Below are 21,038 nucleotides of genomic sequence, written 5' to 3'. Positions count from 1 at the left end.
AGCACAGCTTGCCCTCAAAAAGCTGTGACTGAAAAGAGACAGGGGAACTAAATTTAGGAATTGGGCTGTTGGTGGGACCACTTCTCCCACTTTCCCATTGTTTGCTTTCACAATGCAGGAGCGACATGCCTGGGCAACATGATTGTGACTGGATTGAAGTGCTCTGATCTGAATTTATAATAAGGGGAAGTTAGTATGTCTAAACAGGAAATCATACAGAGTGTACCTGATTTATTTGGAGGTCTGAAGAAGTTACTGCAAAAGCATGGAAAGCTTGATTTATGTATTGAATGATAATGGCTGGATTGATCCTGAGAACTGCTAGGGTGAGCCAGGAGTTGCAGTCAAAAGATTTGATTCAGAAGGAAATTGCAATGAATCATGGAGTGCTGCAGAGGAGGTGTGATCCTGATTGCTGTCAGGCTGAGCTGGACATGCTGCGGAGCAGTTGGATGCAGAGAAAAACTGGACAGAGTCAGGAGGTGGTGGGGCATTTTTTGCATTTTTTTTTTTGTTTGTTTGTGTGGGGATGTTTTATTTGTTTCGTTTGCTTTTTAAAGAAAAAAAAGCTTGCCTGGATTACAGCTGGAAAGGAATTGATGAACCAGTAGCAGGATTGCAACTCCTTAGTTGCAGATTTCAGGCAACAGACTATTTCCAGTTGCTGGTTACAGTTATTGCTAATGGTCTCAATTAATAAAATAGCTGAGCAAGCAATTGCCATATTAAATCAGATCAAATATCCTTCTCATCTAGTGCCCTGTCATCAGCAGTATTTTATTTTTTTTAAAAAGAACATCAGAAGGAAATACCCAACCATCCTGGGTGTACAGGAGAGATGTGTGACAGATGAGTCTTCTGGTATGAATTTCACACATGTTCATGTAAAGTGTCATCCAGTAAGAATGTGCTGAGGAAGACAGTAGTGCAATGCACTGTGTTGGAGTTTCAGTGGTTGCAGTGCAGATAAGTGTTGAAACAAAGTGACATGAACCATAGTTTGGAACAGGATTTTAGTAAGTCTTTTTCATTCATGCATTATCCTCACGTGGATATTTCGAGCGTCTCTCTAGGGCTTTGGAGGGAACTGTGTCAGACTAAACACTTCTTAAATAAAGATTTTGGAAAATTTCCCAGATTGTGTGTTAGGTAAACCCTTCCTCCCACATTTTTGTCTTTGAGGTGAGAAATGTTTCAGTGACTTCTGTGACACTTGCTTTATTTCTACCAGGCAGTGTTGTTGGACAATAATATTGTTTTGTGGTGCATTTGGGGGCAAAATTGTTGTCATACTGAAGCACTGTCATAATACCAGTCCTAGGAGATCTGAAAGTAGCCTTCAAACAGTTGAAATACTAAGAGTTAAAGGGTGGGGCTGGGGGAAGAAGAATTAAAAAAAAAAAAAAAAAAGGTTATTTGACTTTGTGGCTTTTTTATTATTATTATTATTAACGCAGCAATAGGATCAATTTCTGTTTTTTTGAGACCTACAGATCTCTGTGGGCTGCATCCTGCTCCTTTGACTAAAACCGAAATAGCTTTGTAATCTATTAGTAACAGAGTTGGGAATATTCTAAAATTCCTTTTTCTTTACTGGTAATTCACTGGCAATAAATAGCTGTTCTGGGTTGCTGTGACATGGCATGTTTGCCAGTCTGTGGGTCTCACAGAAAAAAAAAAAAATCAGTGTGTACAATGGTGAGATGGCTTTGCAGTTTTGCATTCAGTAGATTTCATTTTTGCAAGGAAAAAGGCAAAATGCTTATAAAATGTTATTGCTTTATATTTTAATGAATTTTAATCTTTTTTTATTTCTAGTGGTTATGATTATTACTCCCTACCTTTTTATATCAGGGCATAAAGCTAGATGAATGATTTGACCTGGAATGTACAAGCAGTCTAGCTTCTGAACTTCATCCACATCATTAAAAAAAGCATCAGTCCCAATATAATTTTTTGCCATCAAGAAAGAAAGGATGAAAGTTATTTTGAAGCTGAACTCTGTTAGACATGCTGGATATGTCAAAGTAATTGATTTCTTAATGGTTGAGATAGTTGCTTTTATGTTATTTAGGGTATTCTTTAGTTTGTTATCATTGTGATAATTGTATTAGAAAAAGAAAAAGTAAAAGAGAATAAGGAAACATTCCAAATCTTAAAAGATATTTTGGATACTATTAATTCTTTAGGTTATAGGATCTGGATTGGAAAAAACCCCAACATGAAAGTTTTAAATGCAAATGACTGCACAGAAAGACACTGCTTAGTTTTTTATTAGCATATTATAAAACTTACAGGGACTAGAGTCTAACTTATTAAATCAATTGAGCAGTGAAACACGAGGGCTTTCTTTTAGAAAAATTGCTGTTGTTTGAGGTGTGTTATGTTTTCTTTGTCGTATGAAAATTTCAGCCTATCACAGGTATAGGTTTTCTTATCATGATAATACCTATTTTCTCCAGACAAATCCATCTATGAGTTGTAGGTTAATAAACAGTGTCCTTGCATATTTGTGTCAGGAATGTCTCTGTCGATAACACTTAACATCTCTTGTGATGTTTTTAGTTTGCTAGAGTCTGACCCCTCTTCGTTTTTCAGATTTATAGATGGGTAATAGCAAATACATTTGTATTCCGTGAAAATGCCAGAAACAATACTTAGCTTTTCTCATATCTTAATAAAATACTAGCTTATGAATTTCAATGGAATTAGATCTGAATTTTGAAGAATTACCCTTATCTGCTTTAGCTGTGACTCAATAAAGCACCTACATATACTGTCACTTTTAAGACAGTGAGAACTGAACTGCTATGAATAGTTTTCCAGAGTCTTACTGAAGTAATGTATTTCAGAATGGACATTCACATGTTTGGGATTTACAGGATCAGGTCTTCTGCATGACTAGCTGCTGAGATCCAGAGTGCCTAGTAAAATGTTAAGATTTGTTTTCTTACATACGTGAATTCTTTGTAAAGGTGTGGACTATCTATAAAGGAGAAAGATATGATATGTTAAAAAAAAAGATATTTTTTTCAAGTAATGACAATGGTAATATTCTACCCAGTGCATGCCTAGAAGAATAGGTGAAGATGTTTTTTTATTTATGTGTATGAGATTAAATTTTAAAATGTATTTTTGAGACTTTCCTATTTTATATAAATTACTTGTTTTGGATAAATTGTATATCATAAGATAGTTTGGTTTGATTAGTGTGGTTTGGGATTGGTATCTTTTTGTTTGTTTGTTTCCCTGAAAACATTCTTTGCGCTCTGATTTTTTTTTTTTTATAACTAGTTGAGGAGCACAGGTTCATAGAATACTGGAGAAGTTTTTGATTGACTTTCAGACAGCTGGTCTCATTGCAATGGTGTTTAAAGTGATGAAAATTATTGCAGAGACATATTCCTTTAGAAAACATTGCAGATTTTGCTCTTGGGTGTATTTTGCGTGTCTGCATTTTTTGGATGCTTTGAGGGGAAAAAAAAAAATCTTTATGAAATAGAGTGAAGGCTATACTAAGCATGTAACACTTATTTTTGGCTGACATTACCAACTTTTTGGCCAAGGTCCCCAGGTGGCTAATTAAAGCTGGGAATTTAATGAAATAGTGTGATTTTCTATAGCTATCAGAGATGAAAGCATTGGAGTTTAGAGAACACACACTACTGTAAAATGAAATCTGAAAGCTACATACATGCAGAAACTTAGTGTTAATATTTCTATTAAAAAGTTGGACTGAAGGAATTAAATGTCCTGTAATTAGACCTATGAGATCTAGTTGTGTGCCACTCCAGAAGAACAAGAAAAAAACCCACAAACATGGTTAAATGAATCATTTCAGTTATTTTCATGCTAGCAAGAACTAAATGCTGCTACTGTTTTGCTATTTATCTTTCTGCTGATCAAGGGTCTGGGTCTCCAGGACAATGATCTGTTTCTTAAAAAGACATTTCAGTTAAAAAATTGAATAGAATGAATAGCCAGTGCAATTGATGGAAGGGCATCTTGCTGCTTGCACAGTGAGATTTACTGGCTCGAGGTTCCTTGGGCCTTCTTCATAAGAGAGAAAGCTACAGGGCTGTTGAAGAATTTTTTGGTCTTTTCCCTTTCCCTGCCTTGCTCAGATCTGTGATGTTTTAAGTTCTATCTAAATATTTAACAGTCATAGATGATGGCTCTTCAGCAGTATGAGCAGTCAGAGCTGCTATGTTCTAGTGATTCCAGTGTTGGCATTTTAAGGCCACTTTCTGGAAAAATTGTTGAGGAAAACACAGGTAGACCATGCTGTGGTTTAGACACCTGATTATAAGTCTAATGCCCAGCTGAGGTGAAAATTAATGGCTGTGGACTTGAGAAAGATTATAAAAAATTATCCCAGATCAGAAAGATTCAGGAAGAGGAAGAGGAAATTATGACTTTTTTGGTTTTGTTTTTTTTTTTTTTTTACTGGGGTAGCATATCTAAGGTGAATGTATTTTCAGTTGAGAGAAATGGCTTGATCTAGGTTAAAAAACTTAATAAGCTCAATTTAATCAGTAGTAAGGCAGCTTCTAGAGGAGTGTGTTACTTTATACAATCTTTTTTCTCTTCTTTAGGAGTGTGAGAATGTCTTATGTACTAAAATAATAAAATTTTATTTAGACTTTTTTTCTTATACCTGATATTCATCTCTTTATTAACTTCCAATATTATTGTCATCATTATTGTGTACTGGATACTTCCTTGATATTGAATTATCAAATGAGTTAGAAGATGCCCATAATATCCTTCAGTTTGCAATACTGGAACAGAAGAGAACTTGTTCCTTTTTTAGTTGGTGGTTTAGGGTTTTTTAATTTTTTTAAGTTTATTTTTGACTATTCAAGCTGTGCTTATATTCTAGCTCTATTCTAGCTCTGTTTTGAAGACATCTTAGTTTCACTCTGAATTCTTTTTTAGTCCTAAGCTGTTAGATGTTCTGTGACAATTGCTGACTGTCTATAGCCATAGGAACACAAACAAATTTAAATTTGTTATCTGCAAAAGGGTCATTAACCCTGCTTTTTAATGTTTGGCCATAATTAAACATCTTGCAAAGAGTTAGTCATCTACACTACTTTTTAGTTTGCTTTTTTACTTCTTAAATGTTACAAGCTGAAAACATAATTTCTTTAAGCCAAATGTAATGTTGGCACCACTCTGGACTTGGGTGCTTCAGAACTAGTTTGTAGCCTGGCTTTCCAGTTCCATGAAGTTTTTAAAATCACCAATGCAGCATAGTATTGATAATAATTAGTTTGAGGTGACTGTAATGTCTAGTTCAGTGGTTAAAGAATTTAGCTGACTAAAAGATAATAGATGCCCAACTTCAAAATGAACTGTAACAGTGTGGAAGGTCAGAGAGCTTTGGGTTTCATCTTTCTGCTTTGGGGCAATTACACTATCAGAGAATAATTCTACATATGCTTTAGTACCAGAAGATTATTAACTTGTGATGGTAACATCAATTCTACTGACCAGACCCTTGCAGCATACATTTCAGATTTTCAAGATGTATGTCTTAAGCAGTAATCTTTTATTTATTTTATTCTGTCTGATGAATTTTGTGGTCTTAGAGTTTTAAATTTAAACAGTGCAGCAGAACACATGAAACTAATTCCACATGATAAAGAGTAATGTAGACTCAATTCTGCATATCAGCATAGCTACTAGTAAAATATGTGGATATTCTATATCCTATATGGTCATGGCATATGATATTTTGTGCTGATTGGGTACTGTTCCCAGATATTTTTCTATTTCTTATGCATATTTTTTACTTACCCTAATCTTCTATTTTATTCAAAAACATTTTAGAAACAGAGCCACATGAAAACATACCAGAGCAAGCAAGTAGAAAATTCTACTGGATCAGGGATTGTATTTGATATTTGCTGTTTAAAAAAAAAAAAAAAAAGTTAGCAGGGAATATGTTCTTGCATTTATTTGCTGCATTGAACTCCCCCTGTACATTTAATGAATGCCTAAAAGAAAACTTCTCAGCTAGGCTTTTTAACTGTAGCATTTTCTTTTCATTTCCATAGGTATGTAGCCAGTTGTGGAATAAAGAGAGTCTACGATAGAGCTTTCTTTTATTTCCTTCTCTTCAAGATTTTGCATATCACAGGCACCAGATGTTTTCCTTTGCAGCTTTACCATGTTCTACTTTTCAGTGTGGCATTAGACAGAAGCTGAAATGGGAAGTTGTGTGAGGGAGGGGTGATGAAAGAAGCAGTTAGCATTGGCATAAAATTGAACTTCTTATAGAGATTAAATATAAATGAATTTATCATTTACTCAACATGAGATTGGAAACCAATTTATATTTTAACAGCACGAAGTCATATTGCGCCACCAAAATTTCTGCCAAATACCACATTTATATATAAAGTTGTGAAAGTAATTTCTTCTAGTATTCATTTTGGTTTTATGCTGGTTAAGTCTGTGTTTGCAATTATGAGACAGACTCAGGAGAGAACTGTTTTTCACTTGGAATTGTACAGCATCTAATGTATATTTGAACTAGTTGTATGCACTTTTATTTTTTTAGGCAACTTGAAGTTACCTTTTTTTAGTTATAATAGATGAGATTTTCTGTACTTCTAAACTTGTATATCAAGTACCTTCTAAGAATTTTTAATACCATGGAACATTTATTGATTACAAATTAATCTTTAATTTTTCAGTATAAATAAGTGGTGAAAAAATACTGGTAGGACAAAGAAATCAGTGATAGAAGGAAATATAAAATGACCTAGTTTCTTTAGGATAATAAAATCTGTGCAAGAAATATATTCTGTAACTTTTTTTCCACTGCTTCTGATGTGGAAGCAATGGAGAGATTTTCAGTGATCCTTTTGGGCATTGAATAATATTCTCTTCATTTGCCAAAATAGGATTAGTGAGTAGATCTTATTAGGAATTTGCACGTGACTTAATTTTTTATAGATAAAAGGGAGCAAATTCCTCAAAGTCAAAGAAAATCAAGAAAATTATATGTAAGAATCTAAGCAGGTAGAAAACATTACTGCAAGGATATTTTTTCATTAACTGCCAGGCAAAATTTACTTACCTTCTTCCTTAAAAAGATGTATGCTCAGTATCAGAAATACCTCTGGTCTTATTAAATAAGATCCACAGCAAAAGATAATCAAATACCGAACCATTTTTTTGAAATTTAATACAGTATTAAAAATAGAAAACTGATGGTGGCAAAGATTGTTTCATTTTCATTAGGAATGGCTCATAAATCTGTTTGTTGATAATCTTTTGTAGAAAGAAGTCTCATTACTAAAAATGGTAGAAATGTTTTTGTCAAGTACAAAGCTATTTGTAAAGGCATACTTTATTCTTCATGGCGTATTTATGACCTGACCTTCTACCCCATCACACTTTAATCCTCCAAACCACTGTATTTGTAGTAGTCCAGGTTTTAAAAAGTAGAATTTCACAACATACATTAGTCATCACCTTTACCTCCTGCTTCCTTTGAAGTTAATGCTACTTAAAGGACCCCTTCAAATTGTTCCTGAATGCACTGAGTGTGTAAGGTTTGTTGGATAATCTCCCTCTTACAACAAGTTTTCTGGATAATCTCCCTCTTACAACAATTTTTCCGCATAGAGCTCAGACCATGTATCAGTATTTGTGAGGAAATGGTAAAAAGGGAAAAATCTTGTAAGCCCAAATAATTGCATTACCACTGCACAAACTTAAAGCTGTTTTGATTTGCCATCTTGAAAAACAAATGAAGTCTTATTGTTACATCTGATACTTGGAATACTTGTGTCTGTTGGAGATGTTCTGTGTCATAGTCACAAAGTTAATTTCTATTGAAAAAGAAGTGATTGTCATTAACTCTAATGGGTATATGTGTGCAATTCTTAGACATATGAAGGATCAAAACAAGAAGGTTGCCAATCTGAAGCACAATCAGCAACTGGAGAAAAAAAAGAATGCACAGCTATTGGAAGAAGTTCGTAGGCGAGAGGACAATATGACTGACAACTCTCAACATTTACAAGTGAGTTTATTTTTCAATTGTGTTTTAAAAGCATCAAAGAAAGTACACTTCTGTTTCACTGTGTCTACCAGGATGCATAATAAATCCCTCCCACAAAGAGCTGATGGATCTCTCCTCTTCTACTAGAGGATGCCCTACTCATCTCAGTTGCATCCGTAAAATATTTACTATTAGAGTAAGGGAAAAAACCCCAATAGAATTTGAAGACCTCTACAGAGTTACTACCTCAGCAAATGTTTTTTCTTGCAGTTGGAAAGAAAAGGTTCTCTTGTATCTCTTCTTTATTTAAGATAAACTCTGAGCCTTGTTCTAGGACAGTTTCTACAGTTTTTAAGTTTCTGAGCTTGGGGTTTGAGATTTGCAAGACAATGAACTGATCTGGTTAAGTGATACATCACATACTGGGGAACTTGTTTTCAAGGCCACAAGCTTGATGCTTGATTTAAAAATTATTCCCTGAGATCTGACTGTGAAAAACCACGAAGAGAAGTGCTGATTTCTGTCGACAACATCAGTGTCTCCATGCCCAGTGTTTGTAGGCAATTTACAGTGCAAAATACCAATTTTGCCTTGATCTGCTTAATATAATGTGATTCTAGAGAATTTCCAGTGGATGGAATTTGACCCTCTCATGCTTTATATGGTTGTATTTCTATTTCTAATGTGTTCCTATATGCAAAATGGAAAAATTAACGCCACATCTCTCTTCAGGCTTGTGTTGGTGGAACTTTGTCAGAATCAAGTTCAGGAAATGATACGTTTTTTATGCATCTGGGCAGTGTTACGTCTACTTTATAACTTTGGTCATTACATCCTGATTGCATCACCATGCATTTGACTGCATGTGATGTAGCAGTAAAAGCTTGTGAAGTATTTGATCTGACAATATGGTATAAGAGAATTAAATTTCAGTGTTGAGCAGCTACTTGTAATTACTGTAATTCAGTAAAAGGAATATATTAAACTTATTTTTTCAGTAATATTTTGGAAATCTCTGAGTGATGTGATGACTAGAGAATAGAAGCTGTTCCCAAGAACTTTGATTTAACTGCTATACTTGAGGGTTTCTAATCATGTGGTGAGAATGCATCTACCAAATGGAAGAAGCTTGGCTGAATGGCTTGAATTTGGAAAGAAAACTGCTTGTCTGGTGTATAGCTCTTATGTTCCGTTCACTTCCTATAAAACATTTACACACTAAGAACAGTTTATGAAAACCAGTTAACCAAGAACTGTTATTTCTTGTTACTATGCCTTAAAGTTTCAATATTTTAATACTATGTCCCGCAACACGTTATTTTCAAGATATGAATCTGATAAGTAGGTGATTGACTGGTTGAAAAGCCAAACAAATTGTAGAGCTCCTGTCAATTAGCCTTGGTATAGAAAGGAATTTTTAAAAATATGTTTTTAAGAAAATGTTTCCTCCGTTATGGAGTTGTGTAAAGAGTAACAGGAGTGATCTAAGGATTTAAATCAGGCAGGATTTTTGGGGAGACACATGATGTGAGATACACGATATACTTTGAAAACCAGATTTCTAGGAGTACTATGCATCTGCTGATTAAAAATAATAATAATTGCTCTTTCAATTAATGTTTAATCTTAGTAAACTGTAGGGATCTGACCCCCTTTCCTTGTTGCTGTTTATAATACCTTACTGTGTTTTGTGGAAACACCCTATGTTTATAGGCATCTATAACACATAGTGCTTGTGTCTACAGTGTACTTGTTACATTTGTGAATGATGTATTGAGCTGTTACGGGAAAAGTATATCCTAAAATTCTCTGGCCTGATGTAATGACTGTATTTGTTGGCTGGCTGTGATAAGCTGGCTGTTGACTGGCTGTGATAAGCTCAGCTGAGAATTGAAGAGCAGTCAGGCCGGTCAAATTACATTTACTCCAGCCAAGTCTCGATCCCTTTTGCAGAAGTACTGGAAAAGATGTAATAAGGAAGCGAGTGGGATTGTCCATGGACCATTCAGGGAGTTACTCTGGGCAAACTGAAGCACCATCCATTTTGTGCAGCTCAGGTAGGGGCAGAAGCTCTACCCATTCAGCTGCCCACTTGCTTTCTGATAGGTTTGAAGAAGTTCAGAAGTCTGTAGTTTCTTTGAAGCTTCAGTAGTATGTAACAGTTCCCGAGGCTTGTAGCTCCAGGTATATTTGTGGAGCTTTTCACCATCTTTTCAGATAAAAGCCATTCAAAGCTGGTTCATGTCCCAGCCTCAGTGCTTGCAGGTCAGGTTTGAGTCTCTGATGGCCCCATCTCACAGCACTCCAGGCACTGCTGTGGTGGAGAATGCCCTGGGATGCCTGGGGAGGGAATTCACTTTGGTCTCCCTCAGCTATCACCTATAATTGTGAGTGATGCTTCAGGTGTGGTTTTGGGGGGTTATTTGGATCACTGTGAAATTGGAAACATCAGGGAGCCAGACTTCAGATTAATTCTTGGGAATGAAGAATAGTTGTGAGGTTTTCTGGCTTTTCCTAACACAAATCAAGGGCAGACCTGTGCGAGCCTTGCCAGACGTGATGGTCATATATTAGGTAAAGCATCACAGCGGGAGAGCTGGACCTTGAACACTTTATCATGAAATTTTTTGAGAGTGGTGTATCTAACATGCCTTCATTTTTCTTTTCTTTTTTTTTTTTCTGTCTTAAAAATGATAAGCCTTTTTGAGAAACACTGAGCTAAGAAATACACAGATATCATGTCATAAATTTGTGTGTGATTCCTCAAGTCTCTTTGTAGGATCTTGAAATGTTAAAGGTGTGAGACTTATTTCCTGAGGTGCATTTTTCTTGATTCTTGCGTGGAACATCTTTCTTCCAGTAGCACTGTTACTTCAATAGAATTGGGAAAGGAAATATTTGCATAACATGGAGAACTTAAGTGCATTTGGTTTAGAATCTGATTTTCAGACCTGCTTTAATAACAACAAAATCCTTTCGTTTCTCTAGAGTAAACAAAAGAAGGTTCATGTAATAATATTGCTATATGTCTCATCACATAGCCTCAAAGGAAATGAAATATACACTTCTGATTATAGTTTTCATAAATGTAATTTATCAATTCAATAAGTAATCTAAGTCCAGAAACACTTCTTTGTGGAAATTTTTTGCAAACTGTCCAATGCATACGTGTCACAAAAAAAGTGCAGGGATGAGCCTGAAACGAAGTTTAAAAGTTTAATACCCTATTCTGCTCTAATCTATTCAACTTGTGGGTGTTTCCACCTTTTCTTCCAGTTTATCTTCTGGCAAAGTTTTTGACTCTTCTATTGTTTTAAATGTTTGGGTAATTTGTCATAATTCTGTTTTAAGTAGCTTGGATTTTCTTTGGGTAGAAATCCACATGCAGAAAAGAGATATTTCACTAACAACATTGTTTTTGAGTGAGACAATGTGTAGTTCTCATTGATTTCAAACATCATCTACAGGCAGCTTGATCAATGCTCTGTGCCTGCAGTACTGTGAAACAGATTGTGTACACATGTACATTTTCCAGGTGTAAATATCTCACTTTTTTAACAGTCTAGCTTCTCAGTCGTGCTTTGTCACTGGATGTGCAAGAGTTCTAGTTTTCTAATAGCTTTGTTCTGGCTGGAAATTTAGTCTTAGGTAATGAATAAAACATGATCAGGAGAAAGTCCCATCAAACGAGATAGGAAAGCTGGCTAGTTAATATTACTGCTTTCTGATTCTTGCCATGTGATATCTTACTCACTGAAAATAGCTCCCAAGAGATTTCATAGCTCATCAGTGTGAATCCTTAACCTTGGATTTGTTTCTTTGTGTGCTTCACCATATAATTTTCAACTCCATAATAGTTCTAGAAATACAAAATATACTGAAGACATTGCTCATTACTATATGTTATTTCTGTGTCTTTTAAAATAAGATAGCATGACCTAAACAATGGGCATACCCAACATTACTATGAATTTACTATGATTTTTCTTTTAATGCAGTGTATTTCCTACTGCATTGTTCCAAACACTTTGAAACTATAATATCAATAAAAAGAAAAAGCTAGGGAATGAGATGGAGTCTTGCAAATAAAAATGAGCAGAGCAGTTTAATCAATTCAGAGACACAGGAAGCAGCCATGAGTGCTATGCAGACAGGCATTAGTGCATGGAGCTGACACAAGGCAGGAGAGAATTCATTACATAAACACTTTGTACGTAAAGCTTTGTATTATTAGTGCTGGAATACATATGCAGTGTCAAAACACAACCTTTTAAGAGGTTAAAAATAATGAGCTATTGTATTAAAAGGGAATTCTGGTTTAAGAATCCATGCTAAGGTGGACCTATACCTCTCTGGAAGGCTTTAATAATTCTCAGTGTTTAGGGGATTCTGTAGGTTTTGGTCTTTGAAAGGATGGTAATTTTGGGGGGGGTAGATAGTGCTAAGATAGGGATTTTGCCTATTTACACCCTTCCTGCCTCATTTCCACAATGGGCATGTATGAATTGCAAGTGGTGGTCTGGCTTTGATGTGCAGAATTGCTCCCTACCTCTTCCATTTGTGGGCAGGGGATAAGGGGAACCAGGTGACTGTCCTTGATTTTCTGTTCTTAATATCACGAGCAATCAGAACACACAGATGAGATATGATGTAGATGGATTCTTGAAATATGTTCAGAGACAAGAGAAGGGATAAAACATGGCCTGCAATGATTGTGAAGATCTTCCCTCTTGCTAAGATTTCTGCTATCAGATTTGAATATCTTGAAACAAAAGCTGGTTTGTTTGCAAGTCTGCATAAGAGTCAGCTGCAACAAGTCTTTTGGTCTTTGTGTAAGATGATAAAAAATTGTAAGATTTTGGAACCAGTTCAGTGACAAATTCAGAAGATGGGGTAAGCTACAGCTAGAATGAAGTTCTTCCTTTAAGGTTCCCATGAACACCTGTTTGTGGAAGATGCATTTGTATTATGGTTTTAGTGACTTAAAAACTTACTTTACCATAAATTTTCTACAATTAAAGCAGTAATTCACACCAGTTTTTTCTAACATATCTACATAATTCTCTTCAATTTATTGCTTGAAAACTAGCCTATGATATTTTATGCTTCTGGTTTCAAACTGTTGGTTCCTTGGGGACTGTAAAATTTTGTATCTGAGTGGTTAGGCTTAAATTTGGTCAATTTGTGAGAAAATTAGTATTCATGTACATATCAGATAGTTTCACTCTGATAAAGCAGGAGTTATGTTCTAGCAGATGGAGAGAACCCAGCACAGTAGATTGCACAATTATGTGTGTTAGTGATATGTTCATGGGTACTTCCTTTGGCATTTCTCTGCCTCTCTAATTATAGGTGGATTTTGCCAAGATAGAGTGTAGCTTATAGCTACAACATCAAAAATATCCAGCCTTTAGCAAAATATATAGCATATTATAAGCTTCACACAATTCAGGGATTTTTTTTTCTCTTGTGCATATCTAGGAAAAAGGCAGGAATTGCATTTTCTTAGTGTGGTCATTTTTATGTAGCTGAACATAAACTTTAATAGACATTTTGAAAAAGTAGAACTTAACAAAACTGTCTTTTCTGTACTCATTGATAACCAGTCTATCAAAAAAATCTTTGAGCAGAGACTTGGGCAGCAGGTAATAGGAAAAAAAAAAGTAAACCTTTGATGCTGTAGTGCAATATATTAAAAAATTATTACCAGATTAGAAGTGCATACTTAAAAAATTCAAAATAATCAATTCAAACACATGTAAGACTAATGAAGACACAGCTAGTGTACTTATCTTCAGATTTTCAACATAATATAAATATAAATTCAGATTGTAAACATGGATGGACAGTTAGGAATTTTCCTTCCTTGGCCTGTGGAAGTTCCATAAGCTGTGGATAAATTCCACATGTGTTGCTGAAACGTGTGTTGAACTTCAGCCAGTAGTTTAAGATTATGTTGAAGAAAATATTTCTAAAAGGTTTCAGATGAAGAAAAGTATTTGAGAATCTGCAGAGGGCAGGAGGGTTGATTGGTAGGTCTGAGGATCAATACCAGAAGTGTTTTTTTAATTTGGGGATTTACTTTGACATTTGTTTTCATTGTGCAGTGTAATCCCCAGAAGCCAAAACTACTCTTGTTATAAAATGTCCCTGTAGACAATCTGTGAAAATCCCACTTGAAGATCAGTTTCTACAAGACTCACAGTCTCTCAAATTTTTCTTTTCTTTGTCATAATTGGTGGGTTGACAGGATTGTTGCAGTGTTCTGTGCTCTAATATGAAAAAAAGATTCTAGTGGGCGAAACATTATCAACACAACTGTTATATGTAGTTGTCATGTCCTTTCTTTTGACTAGAGTATTACATTATATGAATAAGTATAAAATAACATAATTTTTATTCCTAGACTATCCCAGTTATTAGTTTTGGATTTTTAGGCAAGTACACAGTATAATAGAATGTTATGTATAATTGTTAATACTACTTTTGCACTATTACAATGACTTTTAGGGCATCCCATATTAGAAAGTCTGAATACTGACTTTCTCATCTTTTTCCATTTCTAACAGTTAAGTCAGAAAATTGATGTTTTTTCAGTGTTGTCTAGGTAATGTTAATTCACTGGCTTCAGTTACCAAGAATAAAATCTACACTTCTTGACTTGCGGTTTTTTAGAAATCTATGAACTGCGACTATTGAAAAGTTTTTTGTGTTCCAAATAAATCAGTTATTGCTACTATGTACTTTTTTAGTTGAAAAGGGCATATATGGCAAGGCACTGGAAGAAAAAGATCTTGTTAGAAAAAACAAAACTGCAACAATAGGAAACAGGAAAAATTTAATGTGATACACCTTTTTTTTCTCCCCCTCAATATTTATGTAATAACTCACACATGCGGGACTCCTGTCGTCTCCAGGGGGCAATCACATTCAACATGCATCAAAAGAAATAGTTCACTTAAACCAACTCTCCCTACCCAGCAATAATTACCACAGGTTTACACTGAGATATAGTTGCAAAAGGTTAGTCAGTAGGGCATCTGCAAATCAAGTTATATGTCAACTCTACATCAATAACCTCATTATAATAGATGTTAGTATTTCAGCACGACTGTCCAATATAGCATTCCACATAAAGTTCATTTTTAACTTTTACATTGACTTATAGCTCATCTAATATTTTACTAACTTATGTATTTAAACACTCTATATTACATAAATTATAATCAATGACAAAAGTAATGATTTAGATTGAAATTCTGCAAAGTGAAATTGCAATAAAATGTCTGACCCTATTTGTGTAGCTGTCTTCAATGTAAGATGAATATAGGACGTTTAACCCTGTAATATAAAAGAAGTATAATGGAAATTCATATTAGCAGTAGATTTTCCAAGTTAGATACTGCTTAATAATGTTACCTATACTTTTTTTTTTTTTTGGTTTTTGCAAATGAAAGCTGTTTTCCTGTATATAAAGTAGGAAAAAAGTAAATATGTTCTAAAAATACAGCTTATTACCTAAATTCTGCGCAAACTCTCTCCATATACTTTCTTATATTTGTAGTTTATTCATGAACTATAACATTATTTTACTGAAAGCTTGATAGGCTGGATGAAAATACAAAAAAGTTTTCAAAACCTTCTCGTGGTCTGCATGAAGCTCTGATTTTTAGTTTCATAATTTGGTCTTGTATTTACGTGCTGCTGCTGTTTGTCACTCTCCATAGATCATTCTGAATAGCTTGCACGTCTGTTACTAATACATCTGGTCAGCAACAAAAGTTCTGCTTGAGTAAGTCTAAGTAGAATTATTTTGCTTGGTTGCTAATAAGCTGGATTTATACCATTTATACTTATCTTTCATTATGAGTGTTCTGTAATAGCCTTATACACTGTTACTTACAGATTACCCTGTGTACAGACTGGAAAGAGCAGGGAGGTGAAGCACCTTCATATATAATCTTGACTAGAACACTCCTTCCTTGGAAATTATTCTTATTTATTGTAAATGCACCTCTGCTTTGAGGAGCTTTCATGCAAGAGTTTTAATTAGAAAATTTGGGGTCCAAATTTCTTTGTAAGTTTAAAAAAAGGATAAAAAATTGAGTGTTCAGTTAAGACGCTCCACGTTTGACAAAGCATGCTTTATTAGTAGATCTCAGGGTATCTTAAAGAATAGAAGTGTAACAAATATATGGAAAGAAACTGAGGCACGAGAAATAAAGGTTGTGTACAAGGTGTTCCAGGTGCTTGATGACACCATTAAGGAGCATAGATTTAGTCTATCCTATATACCCTTTATTGCCTGAACTCTTAACTCAGAAGATTTTTGAGTGGTTTAGTACTCACAATACTGAAAATGTTGCTAATGAATTGTTACTGATTGAGGTACTTAGTGCAGTGAATTTGATATGGTTTTTGGTCCAGTGAGCAATCAAAAGCTTGTGTTTAGCATGTGAAAGACAAGGAAAATTACATACCTTATTAATTATTTTGCAATGACTAGGCAGTTTGACTACTCTTTCTCACCTACTTAGTGGATGGTGAATAATAGCTGCATATGAAGAAATAGAAGAGAGTACTCCTATTTGCAGTTCAGGTTTCTTTTACAAAGATGCAGCTGTTTTTTTAAGCAGGATTGTCAAGATAATCAGATAATTCAACAACAAACAACACTGGAGTGCAGTACATTAAATTTTATAGAAGGCTCTTCTTTCAAGTTACAGCAAGGGTGTACATAAAAAGCATTTCTTTGATCCTTTAATTATGTTTGTATTTTTCCATTCCTGCTTTTCCTTGGGAAAGTCTGTTTAGCTTTCCACATCTGACAAATGTAGGGAAATCCTTCCCTACAAATACTTTGGAGAAAGCTTGACAGGTGAGGGATGTTGTTGAAGTCCTAATGTTTTCAGTAAATAAATGTATTAATACAATTGGAGTTTTTTTCTATGACACTTGTCACAATTGTAAATAGGGGAAAATGAATTTATTTTAAAATATTAGTTTGATGTAGGTGAACTATAAAAACGTGAACTTTGAATCTGAAACCCAAAACTATGCCCAGAATGCAGATTTTTTCATATTGCCTTGAGTTATTCTTTGTGTTTCTGTGGATATTTTAGCAACATGAATTAGAAATGCATTTGTTCTTTAATGGAGTGAATTTTTATTAAGCAATATTATTTGGCATCAACTAGTCATGTTTCTTTTCACAGTTGCATATTGGCATAATGAAAGCAGCATTTTACACCTACTCTTTAGCTGTCACATACCTTTGTCATATTGAGAAGTACCATAATTTAGCCATCTAGAAGTTATGACAAAGATAAAAGCCAGGTGTTTGTGATCCCCTCCTCCTCTTTGTTTTTTTAAACTTCAAAGGGACATTATAACAATGCGAGCAGTGTGTCACATGAGTGTTATAGTCTCTTCATTTTGAAGAAAGAATTTCGTGTTTTCCTGCATGTGGGGTGAATTCCTGGCTCTAGTAAAGTTAATGGGATTTTTGCCACTGCCTTGTCAGACAAAGATTTCTCACATGAAGAGAAAATAATTAAAAAACCCCCGTTCAGACAAAAAATAAACTTAAAAGGTCATTGAGAAAGCAGGTCTCAAGTACAAATGGAAACAGTCCATTGTCATTCATCATTTACATCTGATCTGTTGATGTGAATTGTAATTTGTGAGAAAATCCTTCTGCAGTGATCTGTAAGGTTTGTCAAAATTGGCTTTTCTGTCTGGGTGTTCTTTTATAGGAACATTTGGCTGCCAAGTCCAAGCAAATATAATTATTTCTCTTAATACAGACATTAGAAGAGACTGCTCAAAGGCTGCTGTCTGGTTCTCGTGCTTTCAGCATAGGCCTTGATACATAATGGCTTTGTTAACCTTTTTCTTATGAAACTGATAAACTCTAAAATAATTAGTGCTATAAGCAGGATAACTGGTAACTTGAACTCTTCCTTTCTCTCTTTTTTCTAACTGTCAAATAAGTGTATCATGAGAACACCAGAAAGCTATCATATAAAACATCACCTAATAGCTTCCTACATAGAAACCTTGGCTGTGAATACATCCATTCTGGTGGATATGAATTATTGGCCATACTTAGCTGCCTGACATAGGCTAACTTGTGTATTGTTGGTTCTCTAAGATGCTCTGTTACAATTTTCAACTGCAAATTTCATTCTTTCCTTACCTAATTGAAATGTGTCTGAAGGACCTGATAAATTAAAACACGAGCTATGTAGTAGACAGTCAGGTGAAATAATATCTCTCACATCCTGAAGATGTTTCTTCAAAGCTAAAAGGGAAAGTTTTGTGTAATTGTTCTCCTGGATGATTCCACAAATTGTAATTTCCCTTTTCTTTGTACCTTGAAAAGCCAGGACATAATAACGTATATTTGAAGACACTTGAAGAACATTTATTTCTAGAGCTTCCCAGTGCAGAATTATCCTGCAATGGCACTGTCCTGGTCATAGTAAGAGCAGGAGGGACCAAATGCATTTTGGTATTTGTGCTGATCATGATAATGAGGAGGCTGGAACTGAATTCAGAGGGGATCTGGGAGGCTGGACTGGGAATGGGAGTAGACGTGGGCTGAACTGGGACCCAGGGCCTGAGGCAGGAGTGAGAAAGGTGGGGGCTGGCACAGGGACTGGCTGGGAGCTGGGTCAGGATCATGGCAGGGATGCAGCTCAGGGGCTGCAGCTTGTGCTGGGGAGTTGATGTCTGAAGCTGCTGCTGAGAATCCCCCTGGCACACATGGACAGAGGAATCCCTGAGGAGCCTGGGCTGGGCAGGAGGACGGCTGCTGAGGGATCAGAGCCCTGTGGAGGGGGGACACAGGCAGCCCATGGCTCACTGCCAGGTCACAGGGAGGGCAGCTGCCCCTCAGGGACCCAGCACGAGGCCACCCAGGCATGTGATCAAAACGTGGTGGAAGGGCCGGGTGCTGACAGCGGGTCCGTCCACAGTCCCAGCCAGGACTAGTGATGGACTGGGACCAAGGGCCATTGGGAAACCCAGTCAGGAGGAAGAGGAGATGGGGCCGGAGACTGCCATGTACCCACCAGGTCCATTCAAGAGATGAAATACTGACAATGGAGGGCTGAACTCCACCTGGGGAACAGTGATATAGGTGGTAAACCTACACCTGTATCATGTACACTGTGTCCTTCACCTTACTCTTGGTTTGACCTAGTTATTTCATACAGAAAGCTAAAAAAAACCCCCAAATAAAGAGTAGGAATCCATCAGTCTGTAAGGGGGAACTGGAGCCTCTGTACACCCTTTGCTCTGTCTCCACTCTTACTATTTTAGCCAAGCAGTGACTGCCAGAAATATCCTGTACTGCTGAGGTGCATCTCAGCTGAGAACATCACTCAAATACAAAGCAAAAGCCTCAAGATCAAAAAGGGAACATTTTACATATAAACAGTGATTTAATTTAAAATAGTTGAGTAGTAATAATTCAATTTAACCATTTAAGTATTTGAAGTGTTAATATGTGGTATATTTATTTTCCTTATCTTTTACAATGAAGAACTATCGGGTTAGCATTGCTAAATGAAATTTCTGAGAAAGGAATAAGAAATTTAAGTGGGTAGTCTTGAAATTTGTTAGGTGCACATGTATTAAATTATCCTTCATGAGTTTTACCACATGTTCATTTGTTCTCTAACCCAGATAAAGATAAAGCAAATATAAAACTGTCTCTTCCAGCAATGTTCTGAAGATTCTGGTGTCTCTGATAGGGTCTATGTTTTGTTTTGTTGTGCTTTTTCTTATTTTTTTTTTTCTTTTTTCCCCTCATATTTATTGTTCCCAAGACTAGTTCTTAAGTATAAAACAGCTGGCCAGATGTTTCAAGTAGTGATTGAAAGTCAGTAAATTCGGCAAAATGTAACAATAGCATTTGTGCCTTCAAAGAAAGTGTAATCAGTAATAAATTCAGTGAGCTAGTAAATTTTTTCAGAATGTTAGGATGCTGTAAAATAGCTCAGTATTTGCATGAAAATTTGAGATATTTAGCGCAGAATATGTATTCCCAAGGAAAAACAAACATTTCCACTACCTTTTTGATGTAATTGAACAAAATTTAGTTCATAATATGAATATGTGAACTTATACACACTAGTATGAATCCAGAACACCATGAATTTATTTCAGTTTAAGAATTATGTAGACTGCTTCCATAAGTGTAGAAGGGGGTATGAGTTTCCTGTGAAGTGTCTCTACTTCATAGAATTAATATTTGAAATATGAACAAATGGAAGTTTGCTTAAGAGAACATGAATTTTCTGAGGCTTTTAGTTGTAGTCATACTCAGCATCCATATTGCTGTTACATGTCAAAAAGTGTTTAAAAAAGACAGTCAAAGAAGTAAAACCTTTTACAGGCATCATGAAGGCTATTTAAACACAATTATATTGGCTCAGAGGAAATGGATACCACCTATCAAAAACTGCTTTAAAATGACCAAACAGAAACCAGCGCAGTTAAACAGCAGGATAAAGGAAGCTATCAAAAAAAAAAAAACCCACCCAAAAAACTTTTTCAAAACTGAAGTTTGTCGAGTTGAAAAAACCAGGATCATAAACCCCAGCAAGTAAAAAAAGCAGGTAGGCCCTGAAGTGCATGAAGCACAATAAGGAGTAAGTCATGAAATGCACTCACAGTAGTAATTTCCCAATGTGTCAGAAGATGGAAGCCTGCCAGAGAATCTATAGAGCCAAAGATAATCAAGGCATATAAAGAGAGCTTTCAAAAAATAGGGTCATGAGGTCAAAAAAATGAAAGGAATTTCTTTTTCCTGTATTCACAGTGGAGGAACTTGGGTAGGTTCTGCTTATAGAAATACTTTTTATGGACAAAGTATTGGAAGATGCATCTCAGAGTGAGGTGACAGCAGAAGGGATTACCCAACAGTTAACTAAAATTAAAAATGCCATCACCAGAGGATCAGCAGATCAAAGTATAATTCAGGTTGAAAGATACCATCGAGTTCAACTTC

At 35.5% G+C, this 21,038-nt stretch overlaps 1 protein-coding gene across 9 annotated transcripts in view; it reads left to right on the top strand.

Annotated features, from left to right (window-relative positions):
• ERC2 (ELKS/RAB6-interacting/CAST family member 2) overlaps positions 1 to 21,038 on the top strand; it is a 433,721-nt gene that overhangs the window by 182,376 nt on the left and 230,307 nt on the right. For all 9 annotated transcript variants that reach the window (XR_003527258.1, XR_003527257.1, XR_003527256.1 and 6 more), the window contains one exon: positions 7,906 to 8,041. Coding sequence is in view for 1 of the 9 variants with exons in the window: in XM_027640844.1 (XP_027496645.1) it covers positions 7,906 to 8,041 (136 nt within the window). In the remaining 8 variants the exon portion in view is untranslated. The remainder of the gene's footprint in view (positions 1 to 7,905; positions 8,042 to 21,038) is intronic.

Source organism: Corapipo altera, unplaced genomic scaffold (genome assembly GCF_003945725.1).
Source record: "Corapipo altera isolate COAL_440 unplaced genomic scaffold, ASM394572v1 55, whole genome shotgun sequence".
NCBI lineage: Eukaryota > Metazoa > Chordata > Aves > Passeriformes > Pipridae > Corapipo > Corapipo altera.
This window is presented reverse-complemented; position numbering and strand designations above follow the sequence as displayed.